At 42.5% G+C, this 20,802-nt stretch overlaps 1 protein-coding gene across 1 annotated transcript in view; it reads right to left on the bottom strand.

Moving 5' to 3' along the window:
• LOC130403656 (myosin-binding protein C, cardiac-type-like) overlaps positions 1 to 20,802 on the bottom strand; it is a 22,659-nt gene extending 1,857 nt beyond the window's left edge. The window contains exons 1-24 of the mRNA XM_056608075.1: positions 20,752 to 20,802; positions 19,622 to 19,719; positions 18,459 to 18,622; positions 18,239 to 18,371; positions 18,058 to 18,060; positions 17,716 to 17,840; positions 16,965 to 17,070; positions 13,813 to 13,979; positions 12,237 to 12,402; positions 10,878 to 10,984; positions 10,677 to 10,706; positions 10,420 to 10,559; positions 10,006 to 10,083; positions 8,843 to 9,002; positions 8,548 to 8,652; positions 8,278 to 8,466; positions 4,119 to 4,253; positions 3,505 to 3,672; positions 3,104 to 3,192; positions 2,457 to 2,652; positions 2,207 to 2,346; positions 1,152 to 1,311; positions 815 to 951; positions 30 to 216 (exon numbers count right to left, since the gene is read on the bottom strand). Of these exons, the coding sequence (XP_056464050.1) occupies positions 30 to 216; positions 815 to 951; positions 1,152 to 1,311; positions 2,207 to 2,346; positions 2,457 to 2,652; positions 3,104 to 3,192; positions 3,505 to 3,672; positions 4,119 to 4,253; positions 8,278 to 8,466; positions 8,548 to 8,652; positions 8,843 to 9,002; positions 10,006 to 10,083; positions 10,420 to 10,559; positions 10,677 to 10,706; positions 10,878 to 10,984; positions 12,237 to 12,402; positions 13,813 to 13,979; positions 16,965 to 17,070; positions 17,716 to 17,840; positions 18,058 to 18,060; positions 18,239 to 18,371; positions 18,459 to 18,622; positions 19,622 to 19,719; positions 20,752 to 20,802 (3,034 nt within the window). The remainder of the gene's footprint in view (positions 1 to 29; positions 217 to 814; positions 952 to 1,151; positions 1,312 to 2,206; positions 2,347 to 2,456; positions 2,653 to 3,103; positions 3,193 to 3,504; positions 3,673 to 4,118; positions 4,254 to 8,277; positions 8,467 to 8,547; positions 8,653 to 8,842; positions 9,003 to 10,005; positions 10,084 to 10,419; positions 10,560 to 10,676; positions 10,707 to 10,877; positions 10,985 to 12,236; positions 12,403 to 13,812; positions 13,980 to 16,964; positions 17,071 to 17,715; positions 17,841 to 18,057; positions 18,061 to 18,238; positions 18,372 to 18,458; positions 18,623 to 19,621; positions 19,720 to 20,751) is intronic.

Genomic DNA, 20,802 nt, shown 5'->3' with positions numbered 1-20,802 from the left:
GGTTGGCTATGCTCTTGTGTCATACTCACAGCGAACTTCGAGTTTACACTCCACGACGTCCTCGCCGCTGTCGTTCACCGCCTTGCAGGTGTAGACCCCCCCGTCAAAGGTGCAGGGCTTGCGTATCTCCAGGGTCAGGACGCCTTGCTTGCTGAACATTCTGTATTTTGCCTCGTTGGAGATGTCCATCTTGTTTTTGTACCAGGTCACTTTGGGCTGATGAAGCACAAACTATTGTTACATATCAAGTCGTTGTTGCCGTAGATGTAACAATTAACCTGAAATAACATGTCATAAGCATGGATAACATAAGCTAAAGAGTAGCATTCACACGCTAATAAATGTAGAAGTCCTTTGGATCACTGACTAGGGAACAGGGACCAGTGGCAATTCATCTTTTTGTTTTGTAATGTTTTAGGATAGGACATCAAGCACCATAATCATCGGTTGATGAGGATAAAGTTTGATTCACATTCTCCCCTGACACAGTTAAGATCCCCCAAATCAGGGTAAGGAGGAATTGTAATCCTCAGAGGATGGAATGTTGTGGCGATGTCGACTTAGCTCAGGAGGTAGAGCAGTTGCCTTGTAACCGAAAGGTTGCTAGTTCGTTCCCACGCTCCTCCTAGCTGAGTGTTGATGTGTCCCTGAGCAAGACACTTAACCCTAACTGCTCCTGACGAGCTGGCTGTCGCCTTGCATGGTTGACTCTGCCGTCGGTGTGTCAATGTGTGTATTAACCGATGTAAGTCGCTTTGGATAAAAGCGTCTGCTAAATGCCCTAATTGTAATTGTAATTGTACCAAAGTAGTACCTTAGGGATCCCTCTAACGGAGCAGCTGAGCGTGGCGTTGTACCCCGCTATCACAGAGCGGCTGACCAGCGGGTGGGTGAACTTAGCTGCCTCCGAGAAGTCATGCTGCTTGTAGTTCGGGGATTTGTAGCGGCTACCTGGAGAGAAAGAAGTGAAAACCTGGGGATGATGTGTCTGTTTTGGCCCTCATTATGTCCAGCTCTTTGTTGAGCTAGAGTTAGTCGAAACCAGATATTAAGTTACGAATGAGTTCAGTGGTGAACAAGTCGTCCATCTCATGGTGAAGAGAGCATGAACCTGTGATTGATAGCGTTGGTCCATGTGCAACAATGCCCACCTGCTTTCTCGATGTAGGCGCTGTCCTTGGAGTTGCAAGGTTCTGGGCTTAGGCCGACCTGGTTTATGGCAAGCACTTGGAAAACGTACTCGTTCCCCATGACCAGGTCAGACACCACGCAGTTGGTACGTCTGTGCTGCTCAAACACTGTGAACCACTCCTGTTCAAGAATCCACATGACTCAGTTTCACGTATCCATACATTCCATATATTTTTTAAGCAGCAGGGCAACTGATCTATGGATAATCTGTATTTTGATTTAAATTCACAAGGTGTAATGTTGTTTACACCTTGTACAAACAAAGCAGCATCATCGATTTAGAACTACCTGTAATGCCTTACATTCAACAGATAATGCTCTTTGTCACATGATAATCACAAACACACACACACACTTGTCACTCTGGGGTGCAGGATAAATGAAGTGAACCTAATAATGAAGTAGTGAAATATGACCAGGGGTATCATCAGGAGAGGAGGACAAATATCTGTATGGTCGGACAGTCAGCCAATGTGGGGTCAGTGCTATGAGGCTATGATTAGGGCATTCCAGGTGGCTCTGTGCTCCGTCAAGCAAGTTGGGGAAGGTGTTGGTTTAATATCTCACATCCAACACATCCAACACCCAGAATGCATCACTTCTCCTGGCCCCCAGGGAGGGCCATGTAGTTATTTGTCACAAGGGAGGCTAAAATATCCCGGGCCGCATTCCCCCTCGCACTCGGTGTACATATATTTATACGACCCATTGGAGTCTGTATAATGGGGAGTTAAGCTACCTGAGGCCGATTGTGGTTAATGGAAAGCGTCCCAAGAGAAAACCAAACAAGCCACTGCTTCAAACAGTGAATGAGCAACAGGATAGATATTGCTACAATTAGGGCGGCCATTGATACGAACGCTTGATATTTTCAAAAAATACATCAAGTATTACTGACATATCCGGTTGTCTCAAGGCGGGTAGTAAATGTCTTGTCTTGGTGTTAGTTTTCAAGAATGATCTAAAGATGGATTTCAATGTGTGCCTGGAAAGGGTAACCCGGGATACTTCATACCATGGTCTTCTTGTCGGCCTTCCGAACAAGGTAACCAATAATATCACAGTTTCCATTGTCCTTCGGTGCCTTCCATTCAATTGCAACGTTAAAACTCCACACGTCCGTAATCTTAAGGTCTTGAGGGGATCCTGGAAGATCTGTCCAAAACAAAAGTGTAACCTGTTAAAAAGGACATTTATAACTTCTAACTTTAGTACCAAGTTTTTCGTCACCAAGTTTGAAACCCGTCTGCCTCAGTAGTCCTCACCCACGATCTGTATATGGATGCTGGCTGTGTCTACAACGTTTTCAATCTGCACCTGGAGATCATATTTCCCAGAGTGTGTCCTCTCCGCCATGCGGATGAAGAGGATGGTGTCTGTGTCGCTGTTGCGGAGGCTGACTTCTGTGGGTTTCAGGGGCTCACCATCTCGGCTCCAGCTCACCGTGGGCCTTGGCTTACCCTGCATCCATAGATGAGGATGAACACATTATATCAGCGTCACAGCCGTACATCGGATGAACACATTATATCAACATAACATATGTATATGAGGATGAACATAGGACATCATTATAACATCAATACATGAGGAGAAACGCATGACATAAGCCTGTCGTCAAAATATGAGGATGAGCAAACAATATAAGCGTAATATCCCTATATTAGGATGAAACCATGACATAAAATGAACAATATAATTCAATACACTGAGTCACAAGGACGATTCATTGGATCATGTTAATTGGTCCATATTGGGGACATTTATTTGAAATTTTGGGATGCAATTTGAAATAGCTGCAATGAGCAATGTTAGCTAAAGTATGATACTCCTGAGTAGATTTAATAAACTGGATAAAAAAATGTAATTGGAATTGGATTCAGCTGGCTTTTTGACTCAGTTTAAAGTGTACCTGGAATGGAATCACAAGATTGATGCTCTCTCCAACTTTCTTAACCAGAGTCTGCCGAAGGTTTCTGGGGATCCAGATTTTGGGCCGCTCTGTTCAGGCCATGTGAAGAGGAAGAACATTTATACATATTCAACACAGCAACATGCATGCAAGGTTAAAGTCCCCAGCTAGATATAGATGAATATTTATATATATATATAGATATAAATATGTATGTAACCTGAATAGACCCTTTTCAAAGAGGTGTCAATGCAGGACAAACACAGTGTTCTACTCTATGAAAAGCATCTATAGAGACACCTATCTTTGAACCTGGTTAGATTTCCTTACGTTTATTACAAGAAGAAAAATAAACCTTACTGTAAAAAAATAGTTTCAGATATCATTTCAGAAATACCCACGCATGATCTCCTGGATGCTGACGGCCTGGGCCAGTCTGGCGGGGGGACTGGGGCCAGCCATGTTGTAGGCCCGCACACGAAAATGCAGCTTATCTCCAGTGCAAAGATTCTTGATTACCACAGAGTTTCTGTCAATCAGACCTTCAAAGGCTGGCACCCATTCGTCTGCTGTGATAAGAGAATCAAAACAGAAGGCAGTCGCTTTTAACTCTTGAGTCGAACGCGAATGAGACCATGTCAAGGCTTTTACTGCAAATGGATTTTCATGATATCTGATTTATACGTGTGGACAGGAAGGTAACAACACAAAATGGTGTCTTAGCTTCACAAATCCCTATCAAACTCCAACATGCAGGCAATTTGAAACCCACTTGATGCACTTACCATCATAAAAGCTCTCATGCTAATGGTATCCAGACAAAAGCCTCCTCTAAATAGGTGACTGGCAGAACCTAATGCTATCAGGGCTAATGTTGCCTGTTCCCAGACTGAAGGGTATGATCATGATCATTTTGTAATTTAAAATTGTTTCTCTCACATGTAATAGGTCATGTCCTTGCCTTGTCTTGCCCCCCCCCCCCCCATTATCAAATTGTTATGGTGTGGGTACTTACTGCCCTCTTTGCAGTACTCAACCCCGTATCCTTCCAGCTGAGCTGCGCCCACCCGCTCAGGCGTCCTCCACTTCAGCGAGATGGTGGTGTTGCTTATGTCATCAATGCACAGCCCAATGGGCTCGCTAGTAGGAGCTAGGGGAAGACAGAACAAATGTTAATGCATACCCTGACTGTTTGTTCAAAACAAACACGAGTTTGCAAACCAATGTTGAGCATAAGAAGAGGGGATCGACTTAATACTATATCTTTTTCATCAGATCTGAGGTCACTTGTTGCAGACACTTAAGTGCCGAGGGGAGCAGAGCTGTAAAACAATGTAATAACCATCTGTTGGTGAGTTGTATCAGATGGTGGTGAAAACTGTCGGACAGATTCAGTAAGCCACAGTGCACAGGGAGGGTTTGCTTGGAATGTCTCAACTCTTACCTCCGGAAGAGGTTTGGAGACGGGACATGGATCACCAGAGGAGCATGTTCTAGACCTTGCATGCAGCTGCCAGGAAGTTTCAAAAGCCTGCCAGTGCTTTGGTTGCTTTGGGATTTTCTCGGTCATGCAAGTTTTTAGGCAAAAACATATGCCAGTGTGTTGGAAGGAAAACTCATACAGTCCGAACTCTGGAACAGGGGATCTAATCTTTAGGTTCTTGTGACAGTCTGGACAATCACAGGGGCTGAGGAATTTGTCCTCGAAAGGGACTAGGGTTAGAATTAAGATCCAGCAACTTTTGCAAAACATTTCTGATTGGTCGAATGGCCTAGATGCAGGATTTTATTTTGATGGCTTCTAAAAAAAAAATCTTAATTTGAAGGCGCTTTTATATCATATTAACGTCACCAAAAGTGAGGAAGTAAGACTGGTGAGGTTGTTTCCTTTTTTTTGATTACTAATAGTTAACTCAAAAGCTATCGATCATTTGAAGAAAGATGGTATCCATAATTAAACTATTACATAGCCTGCAGTTGACCTGGAGAAAGCTATTGACTTTGTTCCCCTGGAGAACTAAGTCTTGGTCTAGGCTGAGGAATTTGGTGATCTAGGAACTCAAAAATATAGACACTTCTCCTTATCTTTGAGTGCTTCCCAGCTGAGTTTATTTGGTATCCTTTAACAATACATCCTGCATGTTCTGTCTGATTAAAGACCCTGTGGCTGCTGTTCATGGCTCCCGACTAGGCTTTGAAAAATTAGTGTTCCCCAAGAGGAGCTGGAGGTTATGTTGTTAGGGAAAAAGACATTTGGGTAACTCATCTTTGATCATTATTATGCAACATTATTGGAGTAGAAATGGTTATAGACAGATTGATGTTGTGCCGGTGCTGGAGAGTTGTGGAAGCATGCAGATTTTTGAGCCACCATGGACACAGCAGGTCTTGAGGAAAGCCAGTGGTCCAGACGACACAACTGGGACTCATCCTGGAGCACCTCCAAGCTGGGCTGATGCATTCAAATCTGCTGCATAGCTTTGGGTAGGCAATGACGTGTTTGAGTCTTCTGCTTATGATTATGTCAGTAATCTGGTTTAACTCTCATTTGACCAATTGTTGACCAATTACATTATGGCCGGTCGGGTCATGATGTTCTTGTCTCCCAAGGTTATCAAATTGCATAATAAACTATTTTTGTCACTGCTTCTCTAAATATATCAACTTCATGACTGCCACTTTATGGCTCAACTCATTGACCCGTTGACAGTCCAGAAAGTTCTGGCACCACACAAATCCAGAAATATGCTGAAGGTCTTATGCATGCTCTTCCTTGACACATGGTTTAACCATCCAACTAAATTACCTTTGTTTGACTGCTCAAAGTTTTACATGCAGATTTTGACAGCAGACAAGAATGTCCATGGGGTAATATGAGGTATAACTAATGATAAATACTTATATTACCAACTCATACTTGTTTCACAGAGATTTAGTCAAATGTTGACCTGCTCAAATGTGAGGGGTTTGCTAGGCAATCCAGCCACAGCCTAACCTCATATTATTTCCCCATAACTAAATATTACACAGACTGTAGGCCTATTTGCTTTATTGTACAGGCCACGCCAATCTCATCAAGTTTGAATATTTGTTATCTTATCTTTTTCTTTCAGTCATATTGCCAATAGAAGCACATCTATGCACTTCTATACTCATGTTGAAAGTAAGTTATATCCTAACTTATATTACCATTATATTTTTCTTGTTTATTTTTTAGTTGACAGAATAACATCCAACTGCCACCACAACAGAATTCAAAATCAAAAGAAGCCTACTGCAAACGGCTTCAGGTTCCTGCTCAGGTCCCTGGTCAGGTTCCATCTCAGGTTCAGGCTCCGTTGACTCTCCTTTGGATGGTGCTGTAGGTTCCCCCGCAGCTGGGACAGAGATTTCTTCTCCAGGAGCACCCTCCACTGGCCGCACCTCATTCTCAACACACTCTCCCTCTGGTCCAGTATCTCGGGCCACAAGAACTAGATCCTCCTTCAAAACACACTCTCCCTCTACTCCACCATCTCGGGCATCAAGGTCGAGTCCCTCCTTCTCAACACACTCTCCCCTTGTTCCACCATCTCGGGCCTCAAGTTTGAGATCCATCTTCTCAACATGCGTTCCATTATCTGGGGCTGCAAGGTCTAGATCTTCCTTCTCTTCCTCCTTCTTCTCGGGATCTTCTGGTGGTGGTTGGGTTGTCTCTTCTGCCACTGGCTTCTTCTCGGCGGTCATCGGGAGCTTTGGCTTCGTCATCCTACTAGCTTAGTTAGGGCTGCTGCTACTGCTGCTGCTGCTGCTGCTTAAACTTTGTCTGCGTACTTGGGCTTATTGTTTTACCTCACACCTTGCTCTACTCGATTGTCTGTCTCTCTCTCTCTCTCTCTCTCTCTCTCCCTCCTCCCTATTGTCTTCCTCTCCCAGTAGTAGCAAGGCTCAAGGTCCAGCTGGCTGAGCTGCATGCTAACATTGTCTTATTTATAGAGAAGGATGCCGTGGATGGTTCCCTAATCAGCTGTCTTGGGAGAGATGGGCTGCCGGGATACATTGAAGATCGCACTAACACTTCCCGGATGATAGAACTAAATTAAAACAGGTAACGGTTGATTAAAGGCTTCTCTCTTATAGAGGTGTCTGTCACAAACACCATTTTATTTGAGCTGCTGTGTCTATGTTCACTTTCAAAGTGTTGCATGTCATGTTACATGTCACGAGAGAAAAGTGCTTTTGAGTTGGTACAGATGCTAACCGCCTTATAACAAACCTTAGCCTACTTGCCATCCCACGTGTCCAGTAGAGCGTATAGCATGATTATCAAATAGGGATAATAGACGTAAATGTACGAACCCTGCATTTTTATCAAATCATATATTTGCAGGGCCAGTTTTGTTCAGATAGGACACCTTAATTTTTAAGACCATCATGCTTTCATTTCCTTAGCAAAAGATCGATAAAACCTAATATTTTAAATGTGTGTGCAAGCCACAACCACTCATGCACAAGCACACACACAGGCACACATGCATGAATGTACTTCAGAAGCGTTCATGTGAGTAAGGTTATGGATTTTTGAAAGGGACAATGTGTAGGATCTTTACTTGCATAAATAATTTAAATAGCAAATAAGTTAAGGTGTAAAAAACCCTTAAACATGTGACCTTTCCCTGACTCTCTCCATTACCCAGAAAAAATCTTGTGGGTTGAAATAATTATGTGTCTATGAACATGTAAGTATCAGAAAATGGGCAGTTGGTGAGCCGACAAATGTTTAGCAGCTCCCATAGCTGTAGCTTTGTTTTGTCCAACAGAAGTGAGAACATTTAAACTACCCTGGAATGTAACCGATGTCAATTGCTCGCCAACCTCTCAATTTCAGACAGGTGAGTTAAACAAAAATCTTCACAGATTTACATCAAGCATAATTGTGTCCACCCCCTGACACTCAAATAAAAGCCCCTCACCTGATGAAACTTCTAATAGGTCACCCATACCTTCTGTTCCACAATGGGACAGAATGTATCATCCACCTTGCCACACCCTTACACGGTCACTGTCTTTGTCTTTATCTTGCGTTGCACCAATACAATAAGTGACCTGCAGTAAAGTTGTTCTGCTTGAGCCAGAGCGTACGTTTTTTAAAAGTGTCATGGTGAACGAAGGTGGAGTGCCATGAAGAGACTCACCGACTGGTACAAAGGGCTGGGAGGCAGCGCTGTGGCACGACATGCCGATGGCGTTGACAGCGTAGACCCGCATCTCATAGGCCACGCCCTCGATCATCCTCTTGGCTTCGAAGGTTGTGTCGGGGTAGGGGTCAAAGTTCAACCTCATCCATCTGTAGCTTTGTTTTTTCTTCCTCTCCAGCACGTAGCCTGTTGACGGAGCGAGTGATTAATGAGCGCCGGCTTGATCGGAGAAGAAACGCTGCTTGTTCCTCCGGCATGTGTTCCTACCGATGACAGGCTGACCCCCGTCAAACGCAGGGGGATCCCACTGGACCACACAGCTGTCCTCACCCACACTCAGCACCCTGGGGGCCAGGGGGGGGTCTGGCACGTCTGGGGAGGGCATGTGGACGTTAGAACAACTGAGAATATCAGAGACCGCTGGACTACATTATTCATCATAGGTATTCGTTTATCGTTTATTTTGGGGGGTGGGGGATGTATCTGGTCTTACAACTGCTTTGTTAAGCAAGAATGTGTGTGTGTGTGGGTGATGGGGGGGGGGCAGGGAACTCCTTCTTACCGACAACTTTTACGTTAATTTCAGCGGTGTCCTCCCCGGCTGGGTTGCGAACAATGACCGAGTAGCCCCCTTCGTCCTGCCTCTCCGCCCCCTCAATGGTGAACACACAGTGGCCCATGGTGCTCTCCACGTGCACTCTCCCGTCTCCCTCTGACACCACCTGCACCGACCGTGACACACACATCAGTGCTTCCCTCTTTAGTCCCAACACCACCGTCCCTTTATGGGCAACGCATCACACCATCCGTGTGTCGCTTGCAAAATATTTATCACTGCAAATGGTACTTTCGATCCTTCACGTATTCACACAACGTCAACGATTTGTAATTGTGGTGTTTGTCGTTTTCTCCAACACGACACTATGCATTCAAGAAGTACACCATGTGCCTTACAAACAAAGCTGGTGGACCAGTGCACATTCTGTGCTAGTAAGGGTCAGTATTTTATACAGTCTATGTTGAGTATCCTTAACCTCTAATACACCCACCACGTGCTGCTTTATTATTGCCTAGGGGTTCAAAATATTTCCAGCATGACATTATACTTTAGAATCCAGCTCTTTTAAAAGGGAGGGATCTACGACTAAGAAATGGCCTGAAACGCAATAACGTCAAAATGCAGAACCATCTGCAGCATTAGTCAGTGACTACTCAACACGTTGGACGTACTTACTGTCCACCTCTGAGTTCCCTCTGTGATGTGTGTGTGTCCGAAGGGAGATTCAGAACATGCTCTTACCTGGCCTGATGGAATTAGCTCACTGCTACATGCATGACTTTCATTTTCTTCCAGTACTTTGTGGTGATCTAAATACAGGACAGAGTCCAGGCAAGGCATGCAATATGCTGTCTTCAACATGAATTACAAAAGGAAACATAGAGGTTAGCATTCTTCGCCCGGTGCCTACATTTGAGTGCACCATAAAGCACAGAAAACAAAGAAATAAGTTGTTTCTTTAAGGTTTACGAGACATTCAACATGCATTGTGGGGGTACTGGGTTTTCAAAAGTGATATGCCGGCAAACTACATAAACAAATCAGAAAAGGCGACAGGTGCATTTTTTTGTTATCCAGATACTGTGAGGAGACACAACTTAGGAGGGGGCACATGCACAAGGCTAAGAGACCTGTCAAAGCTCAAGCCAGATCTAGATAGAGCTTACCTTTCCAAGCTCGTTCACGGTCCAAGAGAGGGGGGCCTTTCCTTTGTTTGCAGCATCCTCTGGCTTTGCAGCACTAGCCTACGTGTGAGCAGAGCAAAGCGGTAACAGAAGAAAGAGAACATCTTCTTTTCCTTCTTAGCTGTTAGTGGTCTCTTACCTGTTCACAGTTCTGAGATTACTGAGTACCAATGAGTTATGTTACTGTGCCAGATATAGTATTTTATATATTAGTTGGGAAGAAGTATAACATTCATTATTATAATTACTATGAAGCCAGCTTCACGTTAAGGCTGGTTAATTGTATTTATGAACCTTGAGAATTCAGAGAGGCCTTTACCTACTGGACTATGGATCAGTCCAAATTGTGTTTTAAGGAATTTGACCAAAGTAGGGCAAACAATGTGATTAGGGTACCTTCCCTCCCTTGGTCCAAATCACTGTTGGGGCCGGATCACCAGTGATAGGGACGTCCAGCCGCAGTTTGTTGCCAGCCACGACTATAATGGTAGAGTCCGCACTGCGGCCCATACAGTCCAGATGGATCTTTGGAGGATCTGAGGAAAATGAGCCAAGACATTTAAAAAGCTGTCCTTCTTATTACATTATTTAAATTAGAATGTTTTCCTTTTTTTCAATAACAAATAAAGATAAATGAAATTTTTATGGTATACCTTGCCGTGGAACGTAATCAATCTTCACCTCTTAAAGACGAATACATATAAAAGGAGATAAATGTGTAATTTTAGTCTTCAAATAACCCAGAAAATTATTAGAATAATTGTTACTGGTAATATGAAATTTAAGTATTATTCGAAATTGACTCAAAAATCTATTTTGTTTAATGTCTAGTGGCTATAGAATAAATTGACCACCCAGGAAATTGAGCTTGGCAGAGAGGTTGAAAGCGTAGCCCTCTGGCACGAATGTGTAGTCTCCCTCATCCTCAGGGGTCACAGCATCGATGGTCAGCTTGTGAATCCTGTAAAGGTTAAAGGTCAATATGAAATATCTGCAACATTTGTCAGTGCTTTGGAGCCTCAGCATTCTAAAGGGAGTCCCATGTACACCATGGTAACCAATGGAGGACGTGCACATGTTTTAATTTACTATCAGGTAGTATATGTTTCCGATTGTCCTGTATTCAAATGGCATGTGACAAAAAAGTCAGAGCCTGTGAGGGAAAACCAAAACAACTTATTTTAAAACGAAAAGTGATAATAATGGGTTACATAGCAGTGCTGGGAAGTGATCCTGGGCCTAATCTCCACTTAAATGCAGAAAGTGTTTTAAGATCAGAAGTAAATATTGACTCAAATTGCCCCCTGTGGGTTAAACACATGCTATTGCATGCATGCATTATTATTATTATTATTATTATTAATGATAATAATAATAATAATTGTAACGTGATTTTAATTATTTATTGAATTATAATCAATTGAAGACTTTGGCGGATGTGCCGTATAGGAAGCTGTTGCAATAGTTCTGTGAGTAATTCTAGGTGATTCTAGGTGAGTGTTTCTGGATGGGGGCAATGTTACTGAGGTAGAAAAAGAAACTGGGTCCAAATGAGATTGTTGGGTCAAAGATGGCGCACAGGTTTTGGATGTGAGAGGATGGGTGGACAGTGGAGCCATCGATACTGAGGGAGAGACTTATGGCCGATTTAGTAAGGGATTCCAAACCAATGCAACCAAAACAGGGGTTTTGGTTTTTCTTCAAATATGGAAGCAAACCTTCCGAAAAAACATCGGGAAGGTGGTTTGCCACACATGGGTCAGGGCCTATACTAGCAGATAACATACAGCAATAAAGTACCTTTACATTAAAGGTGCTGTAGGTAGGAGAGAGCAAGCAGATTAGAACTGAAATGCATAAGGTTTAGAAACTAATCCAAAAAACACCATGCATCTTGTCTTTATCCTCTTTCGAGAAGTGTTTAATTTTTCCCACCTGTGAAGGCCGAGCAAGATGGATTCCCTGAACCAATCCCGGAACAGATACCCTGATTGGTTAGAAATTTAGCGGGAGCGGTCTAAAATCTAAATTGGCCCCTGCAGAGGCAGGTGCAGACAACTGGAAACGGATATTCTAACAGCGGTTTCACTCAAGGATAGCTGACGGATAGCTGTATTCCATGTTAACACATGACACTCCAATAATAGCTCTTCAATCTTTCCTACAGCACCTTTTTATAGAGCCTTCCTGTACTTTTCCCCCTTCACACACACCTGCCAACGTGAGTGATATGGGTTCTGGAGCTCGCCTTGACCTCCACACCGTTCTTGTACCACGTTCCCTTCACCTTCTCATCAGATACCTCACACTTAAAGAACGCCTCTTCCTTGGCCTTCACGGTGAGGTCTGCGATGCTCTGGTAAACCTCCAGGTCTTTCTCTGTGTGGGGTAGAAAGCAATGTTTACCATTGAGTATTGGGATTTTGATGTAGGGTGGCAGGGGTATGTAAAGTATATTTTTGGATTCAATTAACTGACTGAGGGATGTGTGTGTGTGTGTGTGTGTGTGTGTGTGTGTGTGTGTGTGTGTGTGTGTGTGTGTGTGTGTGTGTGTGTGTGTGTGTGTGTGTGTGTGTGTGTGTGTGTGTGTGTGTGTGTGTGTGCGTGCATAAGGTATAACACAGGGCTATCAACTATAGCCAATGTTGTACTCTGCTGTATCCTAGCAACAGATAGTAGGGTATCAACACTTTTCTGATTTGTGGCAACAAATATAGCAGCAGAATTTCAACAGCGTTGTCGATGTATTCATGAACTCCTGAATCAAAGCAGCACCTACATAGATGCAAGAGTGTACCCTATATACGTACAGAACTGAATGTTACAGGAGCTTGTTAGAGGTCTGGCAACAGGAGGCCAGCGAGCTGTGCATAGTCAGCTGGTTGGTTGGCTGTCAGACTCAGTCTGATTGTCAGCCAGATCATTTGTACTGAATTCAGGACAGGGAGAGGAGACTCTGTGCTACAGCCCAATGGGGATGCCTACGTGTTCACACCATGATACACTTGATACTCAAATATACTATATGTGTACCCTATACCCTGTGTATGCCGTCACGTCATTAAAGATAAAACAAAATATTTACAAATATTTTTGCATAACAAATTTTGGTTACACGGTTATGAAATTGGCTGAATAATTTATAATATAATATAATTGTTACTAGAGGGTTAGGGCTTAAAACATTATTTAAATTTCAGACAAAATAGTCATCATAACGTTGATTGTAATAAGGTATGAACTTGGACATTTATCTGCATACCCTGCTTGTCTCAGAAGGGATCATGGTAAACTAATCATATTCAGAAATAAATGTTCAACATTCTTAATAATAAACTGATCATAAATGATAATTTAGAAAACATGTAAACTAAGATTGTAAAAAGTAAGGGTCTATTTTGGCCCTCGGTTGTTTTTTTTATAATACTTTATAACAAAGAGTGTGGAAACAACTTGGAATGGTTCACTAGGCTCTAGGTAAGGATAAATAATAGTGTGAGTTCAGAGAACTGCAGCCATGGAATATGTCTGCTAACTTTAGCTGGCCTTCAATGTGTTGTAACCTTGGCAAAGTGCTGTTTGTAATCACCATGGCCACCAGAATAACCAGTGCCTGGTGCACTTGAATATGTGACTTAGTATGGCTTATCTTCAAATAATAAAAACTGTTCAATAAAAAATTAATTCTCCACAATTTCTAATTTTAGATTATCTTTGTAATATATTTGTGAATGCCTTTTCTAGTTGAATTATGTGCTTCAATGTTAATAATTATCCACAAATACCTACCCTGCACCATTAGTTCTGCTACTGACTCTCCTCCGTTGGTCTTGACTCTGTAGTGGCCGCAGTCTTCTTTCGTAGCCTCGTTTATGATCAGTATGTGTTTCAGGCCGTCCTTCTTAAAGCGATACTTGAATGACTCGTCTCTTGTCAGTTCCACGCCATCTTTCTCCCTATAGAAACAAAAACAAATCAACGATTGAATATGTGTGTATATATATAACTTTAATGATCACTGGAGGTATATATCTTTGTATATATATATGTGTCTATATCTAGATATAGACATCTAGATCTAGACATACTGGATAAGTGTCTGTATATATCTATATCACCCTGCCAAGGTGCTTTTAATTGGGTATGACGGATAGAGTTCAGCAGTTGGACCTCAGAGAGAACACCTTTGGTTGTTTACAAAAGTTCAGCTGTATATATAATATATGTATCTTTATATTTGGAACCAAACACTTAAAAAGTAAAAGGAATAACAAAAAGATAAAATGAATGTAGGCCTAAATGTGCCTAGTTTCATAGCTCAGTCTTTCTATCTTTCTGATATATATATTATTTCGTGGTAACTGGTCTTATATGATCCTCAACATAGTGATCTCTGCCATTTCATCACTGTAACTAAAATAAGACTTTTAAAACCATTAAAGTCATTCAGAGAAAACATTTCCAAAACGTCATTGTCTGCGGGACAATGACGACGAGGTGTGTGTTGAGCTCTTTCTGGGCAGCGGCATCCGAGATAAGGTTAAGCATCTTTAAACCTTTTAGTATGACAATTAGAGCCCTTTCTGGGCAGCGGCGTCAGGGAGATAGTTAAAGGGAACATATTATGAAAACAACACTTTTCCTGGGATTTGGGGTGTTGTTTTGGGTCTCTGGTGCTCCCACACGCACACAAACCTCGAAAAAAGTATGTACATGATTTTTTGAGTGAGTTATGCATTTCTGAAAGTACCCCACCTACAGTTACCAAACGAACGAGTCAGTTTTGGCGCCCCCTCCTACGTAGGTAGGAGGCACAGTTGAATATTACCTCCCACTTCCCCACTCCCCTCCAATCAGAGCATAGCTAGGATTTTGTGGCCCAGCGGACGAGCAGCTCCGGCGGGGGGAACTCGTGGCAGCTCAGCTCCGGGAGTACAATCCCTTTCTCTGTGGCGGCAGTCCGGAGAAGGAGACATGGAGAAGAAAGGGATTGTACTCCCGGTGCTGAGCTGCCGGACTGCCGCCGATCTACCCAGGCCAGACTTTCCGGAGCAGCCGGAAAGCTTCGGTGGCAGTTCAGCTCCCGGAGTACACCACCGGAGCTGCCGGACTGCCGCCGAAGCTTCGGAAATGGCCGGACGGCTTTGACGGCGGCCGGACGGCTTTGACGGCGGCCGGACTGCGGTCGGACTGCGGCAGCTCCGGCGCGGGGAGCTCGGCGGCAGTTTGGAAGCTCCGGACATCAGACGCAGTCTTTATGATTCATAATATCATCCGAGGCGCACATAGCTTTTGGCCGTGATATTAGATATAATATTATATAAATACCCATATATCATATTATTATTATTATATTATATTATATAGATATAGAGCTCCAGGAGTCCGCAAACGGCAACAATCTCTTTTCCATGCTGTGGTTCAGTCTGACACAGTGGTGTTAATATCGACAGTGCAACCGTCGATATTTACCCCCCCCCGCTCGGAAGTCCTGTCCAGGGGCACAAAAGAATAGTTGCACCGGGGAAAATCACCATGATGTTACGCCACTGGTCTGACAGCTCATTGGTCAATGGGCAGCTGCAGCCCATTTGCATTTAAGCTACAGACACCAGAAACAGTGCATTCTGAATGGACTGAAACAGAGGAAGAGTGGTAGGCAAGATTTTTTTTTCCTAAAAGCTATTTCCAGCAAACAGCTTCAAAAACATGTTTTCCGGAACTCAAATACTATGGTTACTAGTTGTGAAAACGCCATAATATGTCTCCTTTAAGCTTTTTTACACCTTTTAGTATGTATGAGGAGTAGATATCCCTCTGGGCCGCAACTTCAGGGAGAAAGTTAGGAACTTTAGGAAGTATGACGAGTAGAGATCTCTCTTGGCAGCGATGTCCAAAAGAAAGTTTAACTTCTTTGCACCTTTAGCATAACGCAACGATCTTTGTGGATGGTGAAGCTCCATTTGAGCAGGAGATTATTTTGATGTCCACGGCCGAGTGAAGGTTAAACTCCTCTGACACTTTAGGTATAAACTCATGGTGTGCAGCCCATTCCATATAGCACTTTGCTCAATATAACGTTCATATACAAGGACGGTACTAAAAAAGTATGACAAAGTTACCACGGGTCTCTCAGCCCAAAACACATTTGTTAAAAGCTCATAGTGTTATAATCCCAGCCGAAACAGTTAGTTAATTGCTATTAAAGATGTACCAAAGCTTTCTTGAAAAGAGACATGGCACTAACCCTAACCCTGCATTTCCTTTATTCTCCACACATGCTGTCTAACTATATCTTGTGTGTAAGTAATGCTTCCAGTATGATTTCATACCATTGATAAGCTTGTGTTATACGAGTTGCATTAATGATATAAATCTATTAATAGTCCACAGCTGCTGTATAGACACACACCACTAAGCTGTGTTTTAATGCTTGGCTTTTTCAAACTACCTTTGGCAGCAAGGGAATCTCATTTTACAAACACAGGGCTGGCGTTATATGTGTCATACCTGGGAAGATTATTTAATGCACAATAAGGCCCTGAATCATTATTCCGTCATCGCGGGTCCTTCATCCCAGAGTAGTGGTGGTCACACAGTGTGTCTGGACCCAAGCACGGGACTGAGTGGCTCGCCGGATGGCTATCCTATTGTTTTAATTCACATTCCTTTCTCCTCTGTTTCACTTGATCATCATTCATTTGATGATGTCTTCAGTCTAAAAGTATTGATATATTTTGGAAAATATTAATCGTCCAAGCATGTTTTTGATAATTATTACGAAAATGTAATGAGTAGGCCTATGTTAAACCTGGGTCCGAGAACAAAAGTTCATCCAGTGGGTCACTGGCGTTAAAACATGTGGCCACCCTTTCACAGATCGAAAGCATAGTATGAGGTTTGCTCGTTAAATATCAGGATGTAGCGGTGCCATTCCTCACCACTTGACAGGAGCTCCCTCCTCGGACACCTCACACTCCAGCTCCACCCTCTCTCCCACCATCACCATCTGATCTTCCAGGTCCTTCACGATGGTTACGGGAGGCTCTGGACGCATCAAACACAGCCAGACACTTCAGCATGTTCTACCTCCTCAGAAATGGAAGGGGTCATTGTAGAACCAACCCAGGGGCCACTCATAACACTAATCATGGGCCTGCTACTTATGCATCGACATATAGGCCTATACATAGACCCCTTTGGAACGTAGTACGTACGTCAACGTGGACGCCATATTGGAGAGGCAAAGAATAGCCTGTTACAAATACATGTAAACGGGGGAGCTGCGATTAAAGCACTTCACTTACAATAAAGGTACGTTAATTTAACATTAATTAAATTCATTCACATACTACAATGACTCATTGAAATCATTAGAGAAATGTTACGATTTAGTGCTTTAGATCCAGAAAAACAGGAGCTACCCTATGAACTTGTATTTGTTTACAGGCAAGTCTTGTCCTCTCAAATACAGCGTTAAAGCAGTCAACGCCATATACGCAACTTCTATGTATCTACGTCTATGCTTTTACGTACCTGGGCACAGGTAGTAGACTAGCTAGTCAAGATAAGACACCTTGACCATGGCCCTTCATATAGAGTTATAGCTTGGCCAACACCTAAAGGTTAACATTTGTAGCCAGGTGTTTCAGTGGATCCTGTCTAGTTTTGCTCAATGTTTAGAGGATGTACCTTTGACGAAAAGCTCAGTGGTGCACTTCTCCTCTCCCACCACGCAGGTGTAGGCTGCGTCGTCAGCCAGGGAACAGTGGTTGATGGTGAGGTAGCGCATGTTGCCAACGCTCTCGAAGATGTACCTCCACAGTTCACAGGAACAGATTTTTATTTCAGACCGTAATACGTCATACAATGATAACATATATTGTAGAGCTATCATATATTCTCTATTGTGTTTTAATTTGTTTCAGACTATTTGCTACCCGTTCTCAGGCGATGGAAAATTAATTTTATAACACTTTGGAAACAGCGAAACAAGGCTTGGCTAAATCAATCATTGACCATGTGAATACTTACTTGCTGGTGATGTAATCGAATGGCAATGAAAGCAAGTCCAACAATTTAGGAAGGAGGAGAATTGTGAGGCGAAATCATAGGATAGGAGAGACAAGAGGGGAAGGGAACAAAACATTACTCATACTTTGAGCATAGTTATTATTTAGTTGTTTCCATCTTTTTTAATTGAATGTGAGCAGACCTTCCAGTGGGCTGAATCTCCTGTCCATTCTTCATCCACTTCACCAAGGCGTTTGTATCAGTCACTTCAATGGCTAACTTAATTTTATGGCCCTTCTCTATTTGGTAGGCAGGATCCAGCTTCTTGTTGAAGGCTAAAATATCAACAGAATTAAATTCCTTACGTCTATATATTTTTTTGATGAAAGTTAAAGGTCATTCCATACAACTCCAGTACCAACCTTCACTTTTCTTCTCTTCTTTCTTCATCTTTTTCAGTCTCTTGAGCATGCCCCGCAGGTCTGTGATGCCGTGCTGGAAGGCAATCTTCTCATAATCTGTTACAGGGGCCTTCTTGAGAATCTCCCAGACATCCACATCAGGCCCTGCGTTCGTCTGCGTAGCCCTGGGATACGCATTGCATTCGTTAATTCATTGTTCAAGCCCCTACAGGACGACATTATTAAGCAACTTGCCAGCATTAAAAATGCATGTAGCACAGAGATTGTATGGATACAATATCATTACAGCTGCATCAAATTAGTTAAAAGTAGTTGCTCTGTTGTAAGATAGCCCAGCCACAAAGACATAAGAACAAGGCATCATGACGATAGTTTTAGCGTTTCCTTACCCTTTCAACGGTTTTACAAAACTGCTGCAGAAGCCAAAGCCAAATAGCAGTTATGGTAAAAAACAAACCAGACAGATTAGGACAAAGCACAACAACCAAGATAATTTCAAAAGCTTTTGCAGCAACACAGCAACATATTAGAAATCTAGTGGTCAATAGTTACAGATTGTAAATGAAAAATAGACAATCAAGCAAAAATTACAAGTTGCGATATAAAAAAAATTTATGGTGTGTCACACACACCAGTGAATTTAAATAATTTTGTGATTGATGTAAAATAGAAAAATACCCACGACCGGTTGCGGCTAGATAATAAATGTATTGTGGTAGATTCAAGTGGAGTCAATTCAAGCGGTAAAAATACCAAATGGCGTTTATACCTAACAGCCATTTGGTATAAAGAGTTGTGCAAATATTATGGTAGAGTTAAATAAAAGACAATGTTACAATTGTCTTAACAATATAAAAAAGAATGTATAATGATATTGTTAATTCTAGTTGGGGTTAGGAAGGTGCCGTGTATAATCCTGCAAGATCATGCCATCTGTAAATATTGATGCCATGTTCTGGCAATTCAAAATTGAAAAAGCATGCTGTCACTTTAATATTGTGCCAGAAACATGAACTCCAGTGTGTTTAATAAAAAGAGCACAAGCTTACTCTCTGGAGAGTTCCAAGATACATAGAGAGAGAAAAAAAGAGATTGCGATTCATAACGGGAGAACATTTAGTACACATGTACATATACTGATCCTATACTTCTGAACTACTTACCTCTTCTTGAGCAAGCCGCTGAAGTCCAGCTCCCCCGAATCCTCCTTTCCCATCAATGCTACCCTGTAGACACACAGCAGCAGAATGAACCCAAAGGCCTTTACACACATACAATGGGCTGTTACCCGTACACAAGCATAGATTTCCATTCACGAAAAAGAACGACCAAGGCTTTAGATTATTTTCAATTTTGTGATTTCTATCCAAATACATTTGTACATTGTAGTTTCGTAAAATTACAAATAAAACATTTGTGTAGATCAAACAAACTTGTGGGTCTGATTTGCTAGAATGTTGCTTCCTGTTTATTCCTGGCAAAAGCAGCAACACATCCTCCTCCAAATGAGAGCCAAACAACAACTCTCAAGGTTAAAGACTGCACCTGGTTTCAATCCCAGTGTGAAACGTCTGCTCCACTCAGATCACTGGGATGAAAGATAAAGGCAAGGACATTATTGTGATAATTAGTTAATCTCCTGTCTGTGATCTGGGCAGGCAATCCAAGATCAGACCTGGGAGTGCTAATGTTACGATGCGCCACAACTGGACTACTTTCTATGTGGGAGGGCTGTAATCTTATCACATTGAAAACTCCAGGAGGGTGGGGGGAGGAGTAGACAAAAACAAAGGCCAACACTCACTCTTTCCAGGGCACGTTTTGTGCAGCTTACTCTGCTGTTTTGGGTTCAGACACAGGCAGAAGACCAGGGAGAGGTGAGGTAACCCTAGTCATTGTTAACATTATTTTTCCCATAACAAAAAGCCATATACAATGGCAAAATTGACACCCCGTTACGATAATAGAGGCCAACCTTATTCAATCTTGAACAAACAAATGCCACAAATCAGATTGTGCTGAGGTTGGACACAAAATATCGTACCATTTGTCTTTATGGATTTTAAAAACTAGCTACTAACACTTCTGTTGATCTTCTATTGTCTCTTCCCAAAAATCAGCAGGTAAGAGGCTCCATCAATCCAAACACTGTTTCTGTTTGACTCCAATGAAGGATTGAAGAAGATGACACGGAAAAAGCAGGAACTGAAAATCTCTTTTCCTTTTGGCGTCAGCAGCGTTTTCCAGTGTTTGGGTATGAGAGCTCCACTGTTGCAACAAACCCCATTTTTACCTTGATGAAGTTCCACTTCCTCTTCGCTTCACTCCTGATAAGCATTTCCAT

The sequence above is a fragment of the Gadus chalcogrammus genome, chromosome 14, assembly GCF_026213295.1.
Source record: "Gadus chalcogrammus isolate NIFS_2021 chromosome 14, NIFS_Gcha_1.0, whole genome shotgun sequence".
In the NCBI taxonomy this organism is placed as follows: domain Eukaryota; kingdom Metazoa; phylum Chordata; class Actinopteri; order Gadiformes; family Gadidae; genus Gadus; species Gadus chalcogrammus.
Note: the sequence above shows the minus strand (reverse complement) of the source record. Positions and strands in the feature narration are given on the sequence as shown.